At 42.5% G+C, this 19,044-nt stretch overlaps 1 protein-coding gene across 1 annotated transcript in view; it reads right to left on the reverse strand.

Moving 5' to 3' along the window:
* LOC133015702 (peroxidasin) overlaps positions 1 to 13,598 on the reverse strand; it is a 56,477-nt gene extending 42,879 nt beyond the window's left edge. The window contains exons 1-2 of the mRNA XM_061082969.1: positions 13,414 to 13,598; positions 92 to 163 (exon numbers count right to left, since the gene is read on the reverse strand). Coding sequence (XP_060938952.1) covers positions 92 to 163; positions 13,414 to 13,598 — 257 coding nt within the window. The remainder of the gene's footprint in view (positions 1 to 91; positions 164 to 13,413) is intronic.
* Between the last annotated feature and the right edge of the window lie 5,446 nt (positions 13,599 to 19,044).

Raw genomic sequence — 19,044 nt, forward strand, 5'->3', positions numbered from 1 at the left:
GGAAACAATCACATACCAGAGAAAGAGGTTATCCTATGGAATATATACAAAAGATTCCGACTGTGCATGCAGAGCGGGGACCAAGACTTACAGTGTGTTGAGGTTCTTTAATCGTCTGAAGGAGCCCGGTTGTATATCCTTGATTTTGTTGAACCTCAGGTCTCTGCAGAAAACAAAGACATATTTGTAAAGTTATATTCAGAAACATTTTTTATGAACAAAGCTGCAGAGAAAAGCTGTGTGAACTCAACAAAGCCGTCAGCGCACATCTGCGTGAACTCAAGTCCACGGCAGAGCCATCACGCAAAACTCCAAAAGGATAATTGGACACATTACTCATCACAGAAGAATGCTTTTGTCGGGCTTAAATCACGAGAGCAGATCTATATGACATTTGCCCCAAAGATAACAAACCACAAGGCTGGACGCAGCTCTCGGCAGGTCACAGTCTCCTGTGTAATGGTAATATCGGCTGACGTGACACTAATCACCTGCGCTCTTACAACAAACGGCTTAGCGTGGCACGAAAAGTGACAAGCTAAAGACTCTAATGCTGCAATTAGCCCAGTGAAGGTAAAAGTCATTCCTAACGCCGAGTGGCATCACCAGCCGCAGACTGTTCTGTGAAATTTGAATATCCCGTCTCAACTGTGATGTTACGTTTGAGGAACTTTGGCTCAAAGTCATCTGACCTTCAGCTGGGCCAGGTTCATTTTCCCCCAGCCATTCAAGTCATTAGTATTATTGAAGCTAAAGAGTGAACAGATACAGAGACTCTTCTGGTAACATCCATCTAATATAGATGATACCTTTATGGATGGGTTTCTACAGGTTACAATCGGTTCTATATATGACCACAAATAAAGCAATTGAAGACCTATATATGAAGAATTATCAGAGTTTCCCATAATTGAAGATAAGGTGAAGAAGCTGAGTGGAGAGGATTAACCTCTAAAGGGGGGGGGGGAATCCATGGTTTTTTTATTTAAACCTGGTGCATAATATTTTAACATCAAATACAGTTTTTAAGACCAAAAATTCAGATAATAAAATATCTTACTCATAAAGACGCCACAGATTTTTATATTTGTATCCACAACAACTATGATAGGTGATTTGTGCATACAACTAAGTGAGATCCCCTCCGGCCTCAAAAAGAAACTTGGACAAAAACACAAAGCAGAGATTTATCACCGCATTGACGGACGCCGGACGGGAGAACTACATCAGCTTTTCTGACCTAGAAATCTCTACTCCCACAGTAACAGCTTGGACCGTCTACCGGCATTCTTGATAGTCTATGACCTTACAAAGTAAATACTCTGAGGCTGGGTCACGCAGACCTCACTGACAATGCAAAACTGTTGGGACACCAGATAGGTGAGAATCTTCAGATCAGTATTTCTGCAGTTTAGGGCGAAAAGAGAAAGCATACAGGTTTAATTTAGATGCTGTGTTCATGCACTAGCTTAGCATTCTCTGTGTCTATTTCTATATTCACAGGCAAAGCACTATAAACCTATAACTTCCTGAGGGTTTTGCCGTCGTGTGTTTCTGTGAAAATGTGAGCCAAAAAAATAAATAATAAAAAGAAAAACTACTCATTTCATAGCCAGTAAAATGTTTATGGGTCATACGCTCTGTAAAAGCCTTCACATATGGATCCAATCAGAGAGAATACAACATTTCATATGGTGACTTCCTCTTATATAGGCTGTGAGATAGCACAGGAATCCACTCAAAGAGCTTTTCTGTGACTGACATGCTTTGGATACACAGGCTTTAGGATACGTAATTCAATCAAAGATGTTATGATTATTAAAAGAATAGGTAGGAAATTTCTTTGAGAAAATGAAGGTCTTTAGTTGAGATAAAAAAATGTGGTTACAATGAATGGATTCTCAGTTTTTAAAATGAGACAAAACCATCTCACAATTACGCCGTTTTCAGACATGAAATCCTGGCTCAGGAGGCAGGATGTGACTTATTAATTCCACTGCTGAGATCAAGTGTTTTTATTTACAGCACATCGACAGCGACATCGGTCCTAGTCACCAAAAACTCTTTAATCTCATCGTCTTTCCCAGTTCACATCTTCATCAGTGTTTTTTATGTGAATGGCAACTCTTGAGATATTTCAGTTCTTCATCAACAAACCCAAACATTATCTGGAGTTTTTACGAGTGGGCTATAACTCCAGAGAATGTCCAGAACCTTTGACTCAGTGATTTGCACATACAGCCCCTAGGATAATTTCGGGAGATAATCCGGAGTTTATTGCAAGTCTGAAAGTTTCTTTAGAGAGTTCAAAAAAGAGAGATTAGGCCGAACCCTAAGAAAACTGTTTACGGTCTACAATGGAAACAACAGGGATCACTGCTCGGTGAAGAGTAAGGAAAACATTTCTCTCCAGGCAACGGGTCCATGAGGGTGCAGACTAGTGCACTGCCCGGACATGCTGAAGGCAGGGGCTGTCCCGCTCGTGTGCCTGCCTGCCTGCCTCCAGCTCTTAAGGATGAAGGCAAGGAGGAGGAAGAGGAGAGCAGGACTGTATTCTGTTTTACGCGGCTCCAGTCTGTACGCGGTGAACTAACATGAAAGCAGTGGTTCTAATTTATGCTACAGGAAATTTAAGATGAGTTTAAAGTTCTTACCCAAGTTAAAAAGCCTGGTATAAAAAAGTGAAAGTTCAAATCAAGTAAATGTTAACTCTGTAAAAAACATTTGTAAGCTGGAGCAGACAATGAAAACCTTTGTTTTAACTGGAGTTTGCTTAATTTGAAAAGATTGTATTGAAAAAAACACAAAGACACGAAACAGGCCCAATTTCAACATACCGTTGGAAACCAAAATGTCACAAGCTAAAGCTGTAACTGTGGCTACATCCATGCTACTATGTTTTCATATTAGTTCTGGGTTTAACAAGCTCTAGTCCCTGTTTATATTCACCCGAAAACACACGTCATGTATGTAGCCTGTAGCAGTGATATCAAGCAACTGCAGAATAATTGTAATCAATAGAAAACAACAAATATATATATTTTTTAAACAGAATCAACTCACTAATTACACCAACGTCTCTACTGGGCCATCTCACCCCTTTGAGGCACAATGAAGCTAAACGGTAAATGGACTGCAGAATATTATTTTTTTAACCTTAACAACCACTCTCTAGCACTTTACAATACAAGTCACATTCATGAATTAATACAGTGCAAGTATACGCTGCTTTTTTTTACAGCACACCATTCATGCACTGCCGGCACAGCCTTCAGGGGCAATGTGAGGCTTAGTTTCTTGCCCAAGGGCACTTCAACATGTTGACTGGAGCAGCCGGGGATTAACCCACCCGCTTTTGTCCGTGGATGACCCACTGACCCTCCTGAGCCAGTGATGCCACAGGTGTGAACATGTTTTTAGAACCTAAATAGAATTTCTTTTGTCCATTTGTTCTGCACATGACGCTGGAAAACTCTGCGAATCCTTTCATGGATTGAAAGCAGCAGGTGTAAAAAAAACTCACAAACTCATAATGTATTGTCAAACAGAAATCCACATTAATAGATTGTTGATTATTATACAACATTCAGTTGGTTAACTCAGTGGCGCTGTGTGTGTGTGTGTGTGTGTGTGTGTGTGTGTGTGTGTGTGTATGTGTGTGTGTGTGCACGTGCCTCCCTTCCATGACTGTGTTTGCAGAGAAGGATAAGTGCACCAGTGTGCTGTGTTCATTCAGAGGCTCAGCTGTCGGTGGGGGCTGACCAGAGGGTCCTGGTCTTGGCAGGGGGGGTTGATGACATCAGCACCACTGTGCTCTCACGGCCTGCAGTGAGTGAGTAAGACTGAAAAGTTGCCTTTGATCACAGAATGGCAGCACACACTGAAATGTCCTGTGTTGCCTTCAGATCTGTCAATAAAAAGATGGTGTGTGCCAAAAGCCCGACCCTGCCCATCCATCGCAGCCCAGAGACAGCAAACACATCTACAAATAATCCCGGGCCGTCCTCTACTACAGAGTAATAAGGCTGTTTTACAATGCAAATTCACAAGTTCTAATCTCACAGCAAAGTTTATTTCCCAGGCATGGAAGCAACAAAATGCACAATTGTTTGACCACAACTAAACAGGAAGTAATGATTGCATTTTGTCAGCGGAGCATGACGGCCGATAAAGCTGCTTTGTGCTGGTTTATCTTAAGGGAACAAGAGAAAAGCAGGGGAGGAGAATGACTCAGTCCACGAGGGGGAAGAGTACAGGAAAAGCAAGGGAGACATTTAGTAAACAGCGAGTGAGTGTGACATTCTTCAGCAAGTAGTTCCATTTAGTTGCTGCAAAGATGAGCACAAATTGCTGAACATTTTACGACATTTATTCTGTGAGATGTGAAGTCAGTCTATTAACTTCCGTGGATGTGTTTAATTGGAGTTTTAATGTTAAGGGGAGGATGAAACAGAGGCTAACTGTGCAGAGCAGAGCAGACTGAGAGTGAACAGCTTCCTTGGCGCAGTGATGAAAGAGCAGCTTGACAACAGCAGCAGAGAGAGTAAAACAAAAGATCATTTGATTTATTTTTGAAGACGAACATGTTTGTCATTAACCCACACAGGAGTTTGGGCTCATAATTCAACATGCCATGCTCATTAGAGCGGAGTCACAATGTGAAAATGTTTTAAATAAAAAGTAGACAGAGATTTACTCCTACAGAGGGATTTGTAGAGGGAATTACAAGTTCCTTTGTTTGCACTAGAGCTTTCTGGCATTAACTAAACTCAGGTCATTTCTCAAAACCGGCTCCAACACTTTGGTGCCCTGGGTGAGATGAAGGGAAAGAGCAGTGAAATGCAGCATGCACATGAATGCAGCAGTGATATTAATCCCCCCCCAAAAAAAAATTCACTACACGATGAGTACTGTTACTTCATACCTTAAGTACATATTGCTGATAATACTTTCATACTTGTATTTATAAACAGTTGTAAATGTGTGCCTTTTCAATTTTTAGCACATTTACTTTGAGTTACATGTCACATCACACACTGATGCTTCAGCATTGATTAACTGATGATTTCACATACAATAATATATCAAACACACCAGTAGTTTTACTCAAACATTTTAAGTACATGTTGACTTTAACACTTAGTTTTACTTAAGTCTGACTGTTCCTTGAGTACTTTTACTTGAAGAGTATTTTAACATTTCGGTCTTGATACTTTTATGTCATCCACCACTGCTGGCTTGCCCATCAGATTTATATTCCTTTAATATGTCAGAGTCTAGCAGCTATCCTAACATTGCCCAGCGTTATTGCTACTCGTCACATTATAATGTAAACATAAGACTGCACCTCCATATCGGTCATTTTCCTCCTCTTCTTTTCTTAGTTTTAATTCTTGTTTACCTGAAGGCTCAGGCCTTCTCATTATGAAAAACTTGAGATGATAACAATATAATAATAATAAAAGTAATGATTAATTAAGGCTGATTCAATTCAGTACTTGCATCAGTCAGTGTAACTTCCTTGTCTTGGACTGAGATTTGCACAATTACTCATCAAATTGCAGCCGTTATCTCATTCTAGCAGTCAGGTTGTTATTGCGATTAAAGGGTGTTTCTGTCAATAATGTCTTAACTAGGGATGCACCGATCCGATATTTGCATCGGTATCGGTACCGATATTGAAGAAATTTCTAGATCGGGTATCGGTGACAATGGGCCGATCCATATCGGCTGATCTATTCTGTGTAATTCTATGCTGTGCGCTGTGAGTGACGTCATACGCAAGCAACACGCCGTGCGGAGCCGACAGTGCCCGGCGCCTCTCCCCTGGTTCCCGGTGCGAGCCGAGCCGCCTCCACCGGGGCCGCGGTGCTCCCCGGAGCCGGGCTGCCGGCTGCTGGTGCTGCTGCCCCGGTACCGGACCGGGACCCGGAACTTTGCCCACTCCGCACGCCGCCGCCGCTAGCTTCCCCCGGGCGTCTGTGAACCCCGGTCCGGGTCCGGCTCCCGGTCCCGGTCCGGGTCCCGCTCCGGCTCCCGGTCCGGGTTCCGGTCCAGCTCCCGGTCCCGCTCCCGGTCCCTCCGCCTTCCCGGTGCCGGACGGGTCCCGGTCCGGATCTCCCGCCCTGCTCAGTTTGAACGGAACCGGCGGAGCTGCAATGGTGGTGAACTCGCCCGCGGGTGACTTAGAACTGGTGTTTAATTAGTATCGGTATCGGATCGGTATCGGCCGATACTAAACCTCAGATATCGGTATCGGTATCGGAGGTGAAAAAAGCGGATCGGTGCATCCATAGTCTTAACAGTAACAATAAGGAGTCAAGTTATCTTAGCTGCACCCCCGGGACATTCTGCAACCTAGGCAAACGACAATGTCGCCAATGCCACTAGCCGGCCCTGCTCAAAACATATGATTGACCTATTTAGAGCAGACAACGCTGACAATCTGCTGCAGTGTTGTGGACACACTGGGTCTGAGATGAAGCTGCAGGTCCAGTGAGTGCACTGAGGTGATTTAGGGACAGAGTAACTCTGCCCCCCCCCCCACACAGGAGGATTACAGTACTTATTGGTCAATGCTCAGTGTTAGAACAAACATTTGAATGAATTAACTCAGGGAACTAAAAGATTTACTACTAGAATACTAAGACTTAGTAATTTACAAAGGATTCACTTCAGTTGATCTCAGTAAAGACACTGAAGAGCACACAATCCATTACGGAAATCATGGGCCAAGTCTAAGACTTCACCTGCCAAAGGCATCCATGTGGGGGTCCAGTATCTAACCCTGCTACTTTTGAACTTTTTAAGTTTTTTGGTCCCAAGTTCCCATTAACCGGTAACCCAAACAATGCTTTAAACAATAATGTGCTCTCCTTGGCCGGGCACCTCAGAGGTTTGACACACTCCAGTGAGAACTCACAGCTCTTTGAGAGAAGATTTATACCCAATGGCAAGGCTGCATGTCAATCACAAGAGCCGGGTGAACATGCTGCACTGGTTTGTGTAACTGGACGGCCACCCATCCATAGGCTGAAGGAACTGGTAAAAATCAGATTATGCTGAGAGTTCTCTATACCACCAGCCTTTAACAATAAACAGCGTGATGGGAAAATGAAAAACTGTTGCGTTCCATTTGGGGTTCCCAGCACCCACCGCAGGGGTGGACACACTGAGAGAGATTCCATTAATCTTTGTGAGAGAAGCTGGATGTGTGGATAGTGGTTGCCTACAGACATCTGACTGAAGAGGATTGTTGCGAGTATCCTTTTTGGCTCTTACCTAATCAGCTGATTATCATCTATGCCATCTTGTTTTCCAAGGAACCTCCTCTACATTTAAGAGATTAAAGCTGCTCTCAGACATGCACTGAACTCCAGACATTATCATGACATTTTCTGGGGGCTGTGAGTGAGAAGGCATTTTTCTGAATCGGTTGCTCCGGACTGTCTCTGCTTCCTGCCAGCCCCCGAGTTAAATGTCCAGAAAATGTCCGAGTGAGCCCATGAGAGAATACAGCAGGAAAAAACCTCCAGTATTTTGGCATGTTGATGCGTTCTTCATATGTGAAAGGTAATGGTCTGACTATGTGCACTTAAGCTGGCAAATGGTTGTTGGTGTTAACTACTGGGCGGGAATCACATGTGCTGACAGTTTGTAGCTAAACTGTCAACACGTGTGGATCTAATGCTCTTGTGCATAAATTGCTAAAAAATTACTGTGGGAGATTAAATGACGTGCACTTGTTAAATAAACACCTTCTCCTAGCATTATCAGTAAAACATATCCGATTGATGTGCTCATCTGCTACCATGGCATTCACAAGGCAAATAAATCTCATGAAGCAAATGGGTACAGCAGCTGTAGAAAAAGAGAAGAATTCCGGAGGAGATATCTGTAAATTCTTCTCCGAGCTCCGACGACGGCTGAGCCTGGCCTCTGCCCAATTCAACCAGCATCTGAATGCCATGTGTGGACCTCTCCTCTTTCTCTCCCTCTCTACTCAGTAAAGTCATTTGGCTTTGTGACACATGCCAAGGACTCTCCGGTGTACGTGAGTCATTCTTAGCTAAACAAGAACATGGCTGGCTCCTTGTTGGTTGGAGCAACACAGAACCAGGATCTCCAAACATGGCTGCGGTGGATCTCGGTAAAGCACAGCCTTTGTAAAAGTGACAAGGGTTTGTTTCTTGTCAAAGGAGAGCTGGTGGAAAGGAGGAGCTAGGGCTGGGCAATTAACCAAAATATATTTAAACCAAAAGTTATGAACTCTAACCAACCATACTTTGCCATTGTCTGTAATTTGGTCAATAGTTTCCCAGATGTGTGCATTCACAGCTCAAGGTCATAATGAATGAAAAAGGGAGAACAATCCACATTAAGGAGTCGTGCACGTACAGTACTTTGGGAACAATCACAGGAACTGTTGACTTTGCTGAAATCTTCAGCTGGAAAGGTTGTGTACACACATCTATGGTGATAACGGACTATAGCGTCATCTATTAGAGACGGTCCAGCACTGATTACTGTCATAGTGACCCACTTATATCTATTTCTGACAATCATGAATTGATTAATTTCATATGGTGGATTTCCCTTTTGTTTTTTTACGTTTTGTAGTTAAATTCCACAACTTGGAAAGTCATGCTGTAGACAGTGAAGCTGCCAAATCGGGGCTGCCTTCTGAAAGTCGGATTAGATTCTTCAAGAACATTTTGTTTCTTTATTTGTCAGTGAGTGAGCAGTGTACTTGAGAAGTAGAGCTGCAGAGTGACCGCTTCCTTCTTTCACAGTGGTGACTGGGGTAAAATCATTCCACTACGTCAAATCATCGTATCTGCATGGAGAAGATGTCGGTGATAAGCAACTGCAGACCTGAACTCTGTGTGTCTGACACAGTCTCTAGCTTTTCTATCATGTCTTGTGTCTGCAGAATATCTTGATGCACATTTCTCCCCGGTTGTGTCACAGTTAACATGCATTAGCTCGGAGGGATTACTTGGCTTGTTTACTATATCAGGTGAACATCAATGTGACCCTGAGCGCATTTATACGTTCATGAAAGTGTATTTGAAAAAGAGAGAAAGACAAATCAACGTCTAAATCTGATTAAAATGTTGAAAACGATTGAGAATAATTATACAGTATGAAGGACTTTTCTCTGCCAATCGTCTGTATAGACATCCCAAAGTGTTTGGTGAACAAACAATGCAACTAATGAGACAATAAAAAGCAATGGTCAACAAAAGAGGGAATAGTATTTCACAAATGTGTTTTTGTGTTCAACTGTGTGAAGTTGCCTTTGGCCTCCATGAAAAACAGTATCCCATCAAACTGACTGGACGAACATTTCTGCAGAGCGGTAAACTTAACAGGAGCCTATTATCAAACTTGCCAAAATAAAATGCATACTTTATTCATGATAAATTTTCATGAACTAATTTAGAAGAAATGTGAAACAGTGTTCCCCATAATTCCCCAGCTGTCTTGCATTGGATGAGCACAGGAAGAGGCCATGTAGAGTTTCTTTCAACAACTATCTTGGGCCCAATCTCCCTGTGCAAATGAGCAAAGCTTTGGGGATTTCTGGCTTTGCATTCCATAATGCTGCAGAGACTGAGTGCCTCACAAAGCCTGACTGCAGCAAATTCCACACAATGGAACTCCACTTTCTCTCCCTGACTCACTGTCACTCCGTGCGACCACGCCAAAGAGAGCAGGGTGAGCAGTAAGAGACATTCAGACAGAATAGAGGCAAGACGATGACTGCCAGATAGGAACCCATGCAGAGCTCAAAGGAGGGTGTCACAGAAATTTGTGTCCCCGATAAAGCCGTTACCAGGCGGAACCAAGCCGTGAAATGGAATGTACAGCCCGCTGACACTGTGACACCAACCATCACTGAAATGATTCACCAACCTTCCTGCACCCACAAACAGCTGTTTCCACTCATGTTCTGAACACTCAACGCTGTCGTGCAGAAAACACTCAGGTACAAAACTGAGAACTAGTCCCAGTCTGTGCAATTGCATCAGTCCAGCCCTACATTCCCGAATGTCTGTGAGCGAGTGAGTAAGTAATAGAGTCGGCCAAATTCCGTGTGAATGACCAACGTAACACAATTAGTTGGTCAGTCGAGATTTGGAGAGTTTCCCCTTTGGCCATAGCCATTTCAAATTAATTTGTCACAAACAGTTTCCATTATGTCATCGGGGGGGGGGGGGCGTTTACAAGTAGACCTGCCAACTTTCGTTGCTACATTTTCAGACACCATTGGCAAATTTGTTCTAACTTTAGGACAAACCGTAGCTACTTTTCATGGAGGCCACTGGCCAACACTGGCCAACATGCCCTAGGAGTAAGGAGGAACCTATCTCCATTCAGTGAGTGTCATAGAGGACAAGCACTATCCAGTGTGAAAGATAATAGCTGCTCTCAAACATGCGCTACTACCCTGAACTTTTCTAGATACTACCTGGAGGAGCTGTATGTGTAAACACAAATGTCTGTAAACCTAACCTTAAATGGACTTAACACTGGCAGTTTCCACGTTAAAGGTCTATGTAATGAAAAATTGTACATGTGGCTGAAATCATGTGGTATAAGACAGAAAATATGAAACAATGGCACATGAATATGCAAAGTGGCGTGCTGAATTTCCACAAGTTTACAAATAAAACCTAAATTCCAGGCATTGACAAGACAAGATCCAGTTTTAAAGTAAGTTTCAACCTAGTCTTGTTTACTTAAAACCAACTTTTATGAAGCACGCAGTTTCAAAATAGTTATTTACATTACCTTTGTGTTAAAACCTCAATCGTCACTTAGAAAGAAAGTCAATGATCAACTAATTACAGTTCACAATAAGCACGAGCCAGTATATAAATTACAGCCCATCACAACTGACTGACATGTTCCCAACTCTGAATACATTTACATACAGAATGTGTACGTCTCTGTTATTAAACTGGCACCATATACAATGCAACAGTCATAATAAAGCAACCAGCAAAGACGTCAGAATATGCCTCACTGGGCTACTGACTTGTGACATATAAATCATATAAAGCTTAGTTTGAAGTGATTCAAACAGAATAGTAATGCTTGTGTTTGAGGCTTTTTCTAGAGTTACTAAAGTAATGCCAGCAAAACCAACTGTTTATATTTGATTTTGGCAAACTAGTGCTAATGTAAAAACAATCATTTCTCAAACTGCAGCAATTCCCTGAGAAGATATGAAGCAGTGTCATTACGGAGAGGAAACAGAATTTATTATCATGCCTCAAGCAGAAAGTCCATAGAGAAAACAGCTGAAAAACAAATGTAGGCCAGAGAGATAAAAAAAAAAAAAAAAGCGTCCATGTTCCTTTGGTCCAAGTGTCATGTAGAAAAGCTCCTGGCACAAAGCCCATGTGCAGTAGTACTTCTGAGCCAACACTTCTCTACTGAAGTGGCCCAGAGGAAACAGGGAAACTGAAAGAGATGTTTTGAGTTTCAAAAGATTGAAGACAATGATATTCATTGTTTTAAGCTACTAGGAAACCACTCTGGGTTTTAGCGCCTTTTTTATTTGGACTGTTTCCCACCTTAGAAACTTGCTTAGTGATGCAGCTATAGATGAATACAAACACACATAACACCTGGGGTCATAATAAAGGAAATTCAATGCTATATGAAACTGCCTGACTCACCAGAGCAAGACTACAGCTGTAAAAATATATCGAAAAAAGGGTCATGCAACAAAAAGATAAACAGGAGTAGATTTCATATGATTAATAGATACTGTTACATTTCTATTTCTTTCCCTGAATAACTTAATAAGTCAACAAATGCTTGACTTTTCCATCATGTTGTGCTTCACACACTAAAAGGCTTACGTGGTTAGTCATCTCACAATCATAATACAGTAATTCTAAAAGAACAGCCTGTTGCCAACTGGAAGAAAGAAGACGGTTTATACCTCTAAAGCACACACAGCTCCAGATCAAGTATCTATGCAACAAACGAGATTTCTTTACTTTCTATGACTTAATCCCACAAAACCACTTAGGACCTCGAGGAAAGCTCTGACCCCAAAGCCCTTGGTAAGTAGAATATCATTTAAAAAGCTAACAAAAACTCCAGAAAGAAGGATTTAAAACACCTCCCACCTTTTTTAATCAACTTTGACTACTGCTTTCTGAGGCTTCATTTGATCTCCCACAGCTGAAGGACCACAAAAATGCCTGAACACAACTCATCCTCAGATTTAGACACTCCTCACACCGGCGCCTATAGGTGAGCTTACGGCTGGGGTATGCGAGTTCTCGCACCGCAGACATCCAGCGATGTGAGGGAACATTTTGATACCGCAGAATGAGGGACGGCCAGGTACGACCTCTATTCATGTACTGACTTGACAGCCGAGCTAAAGCAACGAGTGGCTTCAAAGCTCGCACCAGCACAAGATCCTGGGGAAACCAAAGCATGCTCGCCCCTTTGATCAGATTCAGACACATCCTCCAGGCATCCTAAACAATCCTTTCTTTGCTGTGGTGCAGGGAAGCCTTTTTCTTTCCTTCAGGGCTGTGGGTTGAGGACAAGGCTAATTCTGAGTACCCAGGCTGGCAGAGCTGCCCCCCTTTTGTTGTCCCCCCCTCAGTTGCTCCCAGCCTGAATGCAGCTTTTTATAGACCAGTGCATTATGGACACGAAATGCACAACCAGATTGCAGAGGGGACGACTAAAGACAAAAGGTGCCACATAGCTGGGAGGCAGGGGCTTTGTGTGCTCTGACACACTTGGCCACATCACAGAGGAGGTTGTTTAGTTGGGTGACTGCAGCATGAGTGCTCCTGACAACCAGAGACACAGCCACGAATGGAAGCAGAGAGATTGCAAAGGGATCAGGAAGTCCTCCATGGAGCTGATCTGCAGCAAACATCTTCCCTGGGAAATGAAGTCCACATTTTACCCCCTGGAACATAGACTCCCCCCAAAAGATAGAAGCGTGTGTGAGTGAGTGAGTGAGAGCAGGCTGTGGTTTCAATAAAAATCGAATTGGTCTCTCCCTTGCAGTCAAAGTGTGTGTCATGTCCCGGGGAAGGAGAAGTTAACACTCGCCGGTGAAACGCTGCGCATCCCCCGGGGCTGTGACCCCTGAACACCGGTCAGATGAACCGGCTGCTCCGAGCAGCTGAACCCGCACACAGGTGCCCCAACCCGGGGGAGACATGCTGATACACTGCGGTGTAGCGTTACGTAAGTTTAGCTTTAGTCCTCAGCTAAGAAAAACTTCGTGCTAACTTTATCAACTCTCACAACTTTACAACTCTTCCGAGTTTTCTCCGCTGTCCACCTCCTACTCCTCCTCTCCGCGGGCCGGGTCCCGGTCGGTTTGGAGGCAAAGGGGGGGGGGGAGGAGAGGCTACTCACAGGATGGTGGTCTGGTGGGACACTGCCGGCACGGTCTCCAGGTTCAGGTGCATACATCTCACGGTGGTTCGGAAACACAGGCAGCGGCTCGGGCAGCAGAGTCCGGCCCGGGGTCCTCCGAGCAGCAGCAGCAGGGCGGCCGCGACGAGAGGAGCCGACAAGAGCTGGGCAGCCCGCAGCGCCATTGCTAGCAGTGAGCCGAGCAGAGCACAGACCGCCAGCTGGCCCTCACACACACAGACACACACACACACACTCTCACACACACTCACACACACAGAAAGGGAGAGAGAGAGGCGGCTCAACTTGGAGAGAGACAGAGAGAGAGAGAGAGAGAGAGAGAGAGAGAGAGAGAGAGAGAGAGAGAGAGAGAGAGAGAGAGAGAGAGAGAGAGAGAGAGAGAGAGAGAGAGACAGAGAGACAGAGAGAGAGAGAGAGAGAGGTCTCCCTAATGCAAGTGAAGCGTCAGTATCCGAAAGTTTGTAAGACTGTAATAACCCTTATGAGTGTCTGCTTTAACCCAACGTACACGTACTTCACTTTTTTTCAAATTTCAAAATGTGCAAGACTCTTCCCAACATCCAATCATTTGTTATATCTTAAATGAACCCTTTGGTCATGATACTAAACTTTGCTGCTGCAAAAACGATTTTTTAAAAAATGTCATTGAACAAATTATAGCGAAAGATTTCTCTTTTTTCACACACACAGACACACACACACACACACACACACACACACACACACTCACACACACAGACTGCTCAACTGGGAGAGAGAGAGAGAGAGAGAGAGAGAGAGAGAGAGAGAGAGAGAGAGAGAGAGAGGTCCCCCTCATGCAAGTGAAGCGTCAGTATCCAAAAGTTTGTAAGACTGTAATAACCCTTTTGAGTGTTTGCTTTAACCCACCGTACTTCACTTTTTTTGCCGGCATTTTGACTAATTTCAAAATTTGCAAGTCTTCCACCTCCCCAACAACTTATAATTTGTTACAGCCTAAATTAACCCTTTGGTCATGATGCTAACCTTTGCTGCTGCAAAAACGATTTTAAAAAAAATGTCATTGAACAAATTATAGTGATTTCTCTTTTTTCACACACACAGACACACACACACAACACACACACAAACCTTTGGTCATGATACTAAACTTTGCTGCTGCAAATAATTTTTTTTTAGAAATCTTAAAAATGTCATTGGGCAAATTATAGCGACAGATTTCTCTTTTCTCAGAGATGGAGCCCAAACAAGATAGATGATATTCCTGGAACCCCCTCCTGTACGTTTTAGCTTTAAAGGTTCAGTGTGTACGGTTTAGTGACCACTAGTGGTGGAGTTGCATGTTGCATGTTGAGAACCAGTGGTAGCCTTCAGTTGACATAAAAACTCACTCTGGGCTACTTTAAAAAACATGGCGGCCTCTGTAGCGAGGACTCGCTGATGTAGATTTCTTATGTTAGCTGTATATATAGAAAGAGAGAGCCAGACAACCCTGCAAAAAACAGATAAATCGTGCAGTTTTTTTCCTGTTTCAAGGAAAAACTCTTATGTGTGAGGCGTCCCCTGTCCTGTCAGAGTGAAGGATCACTGTACAGAGTGAAAAGCTTCCTGTAGGGTTCCATGTTACATAAGAGCCGAAGGAGTCTCTTGGATATGGTGTTCAGAATAAAATAGAAATGTTAAAGAAAAGGCTGCCCAGCCACTGTCATACCTAAATGAAATGCATTGATTCATATTATTGATTTGACATATGCTTGTTCTGACATGTTGACACATCTGCCCAGAAGAAGACTTTGGCCTCTCTGTAAACGGGGAAATATGACAAAAATGAACAAAGGAATGTAAAGCAAGCTGATATTTTTAGTTGGATGGCCACTAATGGCCCCTGGTGGTGGTGGCGGAGTACTGCCTATGATATGTGTGTTCAAAAAGTTAGTTCTAATTCTATTTCCAGCTAAAAACCTGAAAATGTTATTTTTTTTATGACTATGACAAATAAATATTGATTTCATAAGGATGAGAAAATATATTCATGTTCAATTATCTTAGTCAGCAAGACAAAGCTAAGCTAATTAGAGGGCTAATTAGCCTCCGACCAGTCACAGGTGAGCACTATAAAGATGACCACTTGATGCACCAATCAGGAGAGAGAAATTGAAATGCTTCCCCACTTCACATAAGTTGAAATTTTATTTGTTGAAGAGCATCATTGACATGAAGTTAAACTGTATCTACAGCATTGTTGATTTAACACTATTGTGCCTATGTCAATGCTGACATCTGCTGGTCATTTTCCTAAATAACACGTACCCTACAACCTATTTTTCACAACTTATAAAATAATGTTATGCCACTAATCAGCGGCAGCAGCTCCCGGGCCTTGCATGCTGCCTCCTGATTGGTCTATTATCTCAAATTGTAACTGCAATAACCTCATTCCACATCCACATTCTTGATTTCTGCATGGTGTGGGTGAGAGGTGGATGCATCACCTGTTGCTGGCACACCACTGCGTCATTGTTACCTTTTCAGCCATTAACAATACTGTAGACTGTGGTATTTCATTGTCAGAGAGCTGTGCTGACAATCTCCACTGGTGTATACTGGTGAATTTCCTTCTGTTGTACTATATCATGGTGGGGGACCCGTCCAGGGTGTACCCCCACCTCAAGCCCAATATCGGCTGGGATTGGATCCTGGGGAAGAAATTCTACTTGAATGATGAGAGTTGCTGATTCTTCAGGTTGACCCTCGTGTGGCTTCCTCATAACATGAACACACACTATCACACAACCCCCCTAAAGATCACATATGCACGATCTGACAGACATCATCCAAAAATGAATACATTTTCTGCTAAACATCTAAAACTACAATGTCCCCCCCCCCCCCCCCCAAAGACCCTCAAAGGATAAGCGATATAGATCAAAGATGGATGGAAGCTTCTTTTCCTCAGTAAGTCACTATGATAAAATACTTAAAATGGAGAAATGTTCAGCAGTGTTAATGTGTAATGAGCACAGAGAAGGAGTTATTTTACAGGCCTCTGGCAACACATTTTTTTTCTTTATTCAGAGTAAGATGTGTCAACATCCAGCATGACAAAAATTGTACAAAGTTCACAATTTATAAATTAAATATCACAGCAACTTGTGATCTCACACATTTATAGCAAAATTAAAATGTCAACAAATCCATGCTGTGTAGTACAAAAATAAATCAAACTTCAGTTCCACAGAGAGCACAATAGTTTATACAAAATCCTGTCTTTGTTAATGGTCACTCAAATCAACCTCGAAGTGAATCGGCTCAAAGAAAAGAATAAACTCTGATGGAGTCACAATAATTTATATGAAAAGTCAGCATTCTAAATACTTGACGACCGTATTTGTGTTCCCTATAGATAGTAACAGATAACTATTTTTCAGATTTGTTATTTATGTACCAACATCAGATGAGCAGCCAGTTTGTGCTTTAAAACCCCTTTTTCCATTTTTCACTGATAATGAGAAGTAATTCAAAAACTGGTACTAGCTATTACTCTACTGAAGCATTACTATATTGGCAAAAAGCTGCAGACACGATGCTGTGGAGAAAAGGCGTATGCAGTCATGGATGATGGGTAGTAGAGTCCTGAAAGAGGACAGTAAAGTACAATAGATGAGATTCAATCAGGTGAACGACAAGCACCTTTTGCATTAGCTCTCAAAAAAGGCAAATTCTGAACATGATCGCTAACAACTAGAACAACAGAACGGAGGGGTGTGCACGCAGCCTGCGACTGGGTCACCCCTCGAAGGTCTCATTTCACCAGACCTACGTTTTCTTCCACTTTTTTTTTAAAACCTTGAATTGATTGACTATTTAATCCTTTGTACAGTGATTAGATATAAAGTGCTGCTGGGGGATAACTTCATCTTCCTAAAACATAGCAAAAATGAAAGAACATTGTTAATGTTTTTACATAATAGCCTACAGTATAACTGCTATGGTTATAATCATCCGCTTCTCTGATTTCAAGTCCCTGTTCCTCCTCTCTCAGTGGTACTAAATCCACGCCCGCAGTGGCTCCGAGCGGTTGGTTGCTCCAATCGTGTGCCAAAGAGGTCGCCTGGAAAAAAATTGCACGCCGCCGTACGCAAAGGATAATATCTTCAAGGACAAGTGCAAATAGTCTACTGGCACATAAGTGGGGACAGTGACCCTGTAAGTCCCGCTGTCATACTCTATAAATACTCTTTACAAAAACCCTCTGAAACCCTCCTTTTTTTTAGGTGCTCGGGTACTGCTTTTTAGTTCCTGTAAGAACATCAAAACATGGAAACGAAGGTGTCCCTGTGCAAAATCGTACAGACAAAAAGTGGAACTCATATACTTTCCCATCTAAATCTCAATGTCCAGGTTCCTTCCTCTTTTTTAAAAAGATTTTTGTATTAAAAGATTTGTATAAAAATCAATATTTTACATAGGTTATATTAAAAAGATTCACGTTACCCCGCTATGCTTATAAACAAGAAATTGCATATACCCAACCTTTTTTTTCTTTCTTTTGCAGATTGCATTCTGTACCTACGATAAACAAATTATTTAATTATTATATTGCTGAGACCTTTCTGGATCCTAGCAACTACAGGTCTCGAGATTGAGCAGATTTGATACTAGAAAGGCTCGAATGTGGTCATTGTCTTTACACATCATTTTTCTATTTGAGATTAGTTAATAAGGATGAGCATGTGAACATGCATGCACCGCACAGATGTGTTCCTCTAGGAATTTTCTCTCCTAGATTAATGGGAATTCCACCATCGGGTTTCCGTGTAATGATGTTTACAATATAACTGTTCATACATACATTCATACAAACATCAGGTCAGTTTCCTTTACAGCACCAATTGAAAATGCCCCCACCTACAGCTACACATCCTTTGTTGTTGTTCTTCATCAAAACAAAACACAAACGTTTCTCAAGCATAGTCAGAAAATAAAGCAATTCGCAAACCAGTTCTTGCTCTTGAACAATCTACACGCAAGAAGAAGAGGAGGAGGAGCAGGAGGAGGAGGAGGAAGAGGAGGAGGAGAAGAAAAACAAAACATCTAAAATCATCCAGTCCAAAATCCGCCCGTGAGCAGAAAAATAACTAGCTTCCTCCTGGCTCGTAGTTTTTTCGTTTTTATTTCACTGTCTGTTTTTTCATCTAAAATGCTTTTGTCGTCAAACGATAAAAAGAACCTCTTGTTCCGTAATCATTAGCTTGTACTGTTCAGAAATATACACTAAAAATGTGCATACATGAGCAGCTAGAAACATTACATGACACTATGTCAGCTCATATGAAAACGTACAAAATGTGAATGTCCTCAAAAACTATTCCGCGGTTTGTCTCTTTTTATGTTCTTTCTCAAAGCAAGACCCAAAAAGGAAAAGAAAGACGGAGAAGTAATGATCTTGAGGTCTTCCTTAGCATAACACCTCTTTTTTGAGAGAATTCAGAATATATAACACTGTATAAGTCACTGCACCGCACCGAGGAGCTGAAACCGCCACTGCCTGTTTGTGTATGGATTTGATGCACCGTCCAGACCTGCCGGGGGGGAAACAAACAAAAAATGTCCCTTCACTCAAAGAAGTGG

Source organism: Limanda limanda, chromosome 12 (genome assembly GCF_963576545.1).
Source record: "Limanda limanda chromosome 12, fLimLim1.1, whole genome shotgun sequence".
Classification (NCBI taxonomy): domain Eukaryota; kingdom Metazoa; phylum Chordata; class Actinopteri; order Pleuronectiformes; family Pleuronectidae; genus Limanda; species Limanda limanda.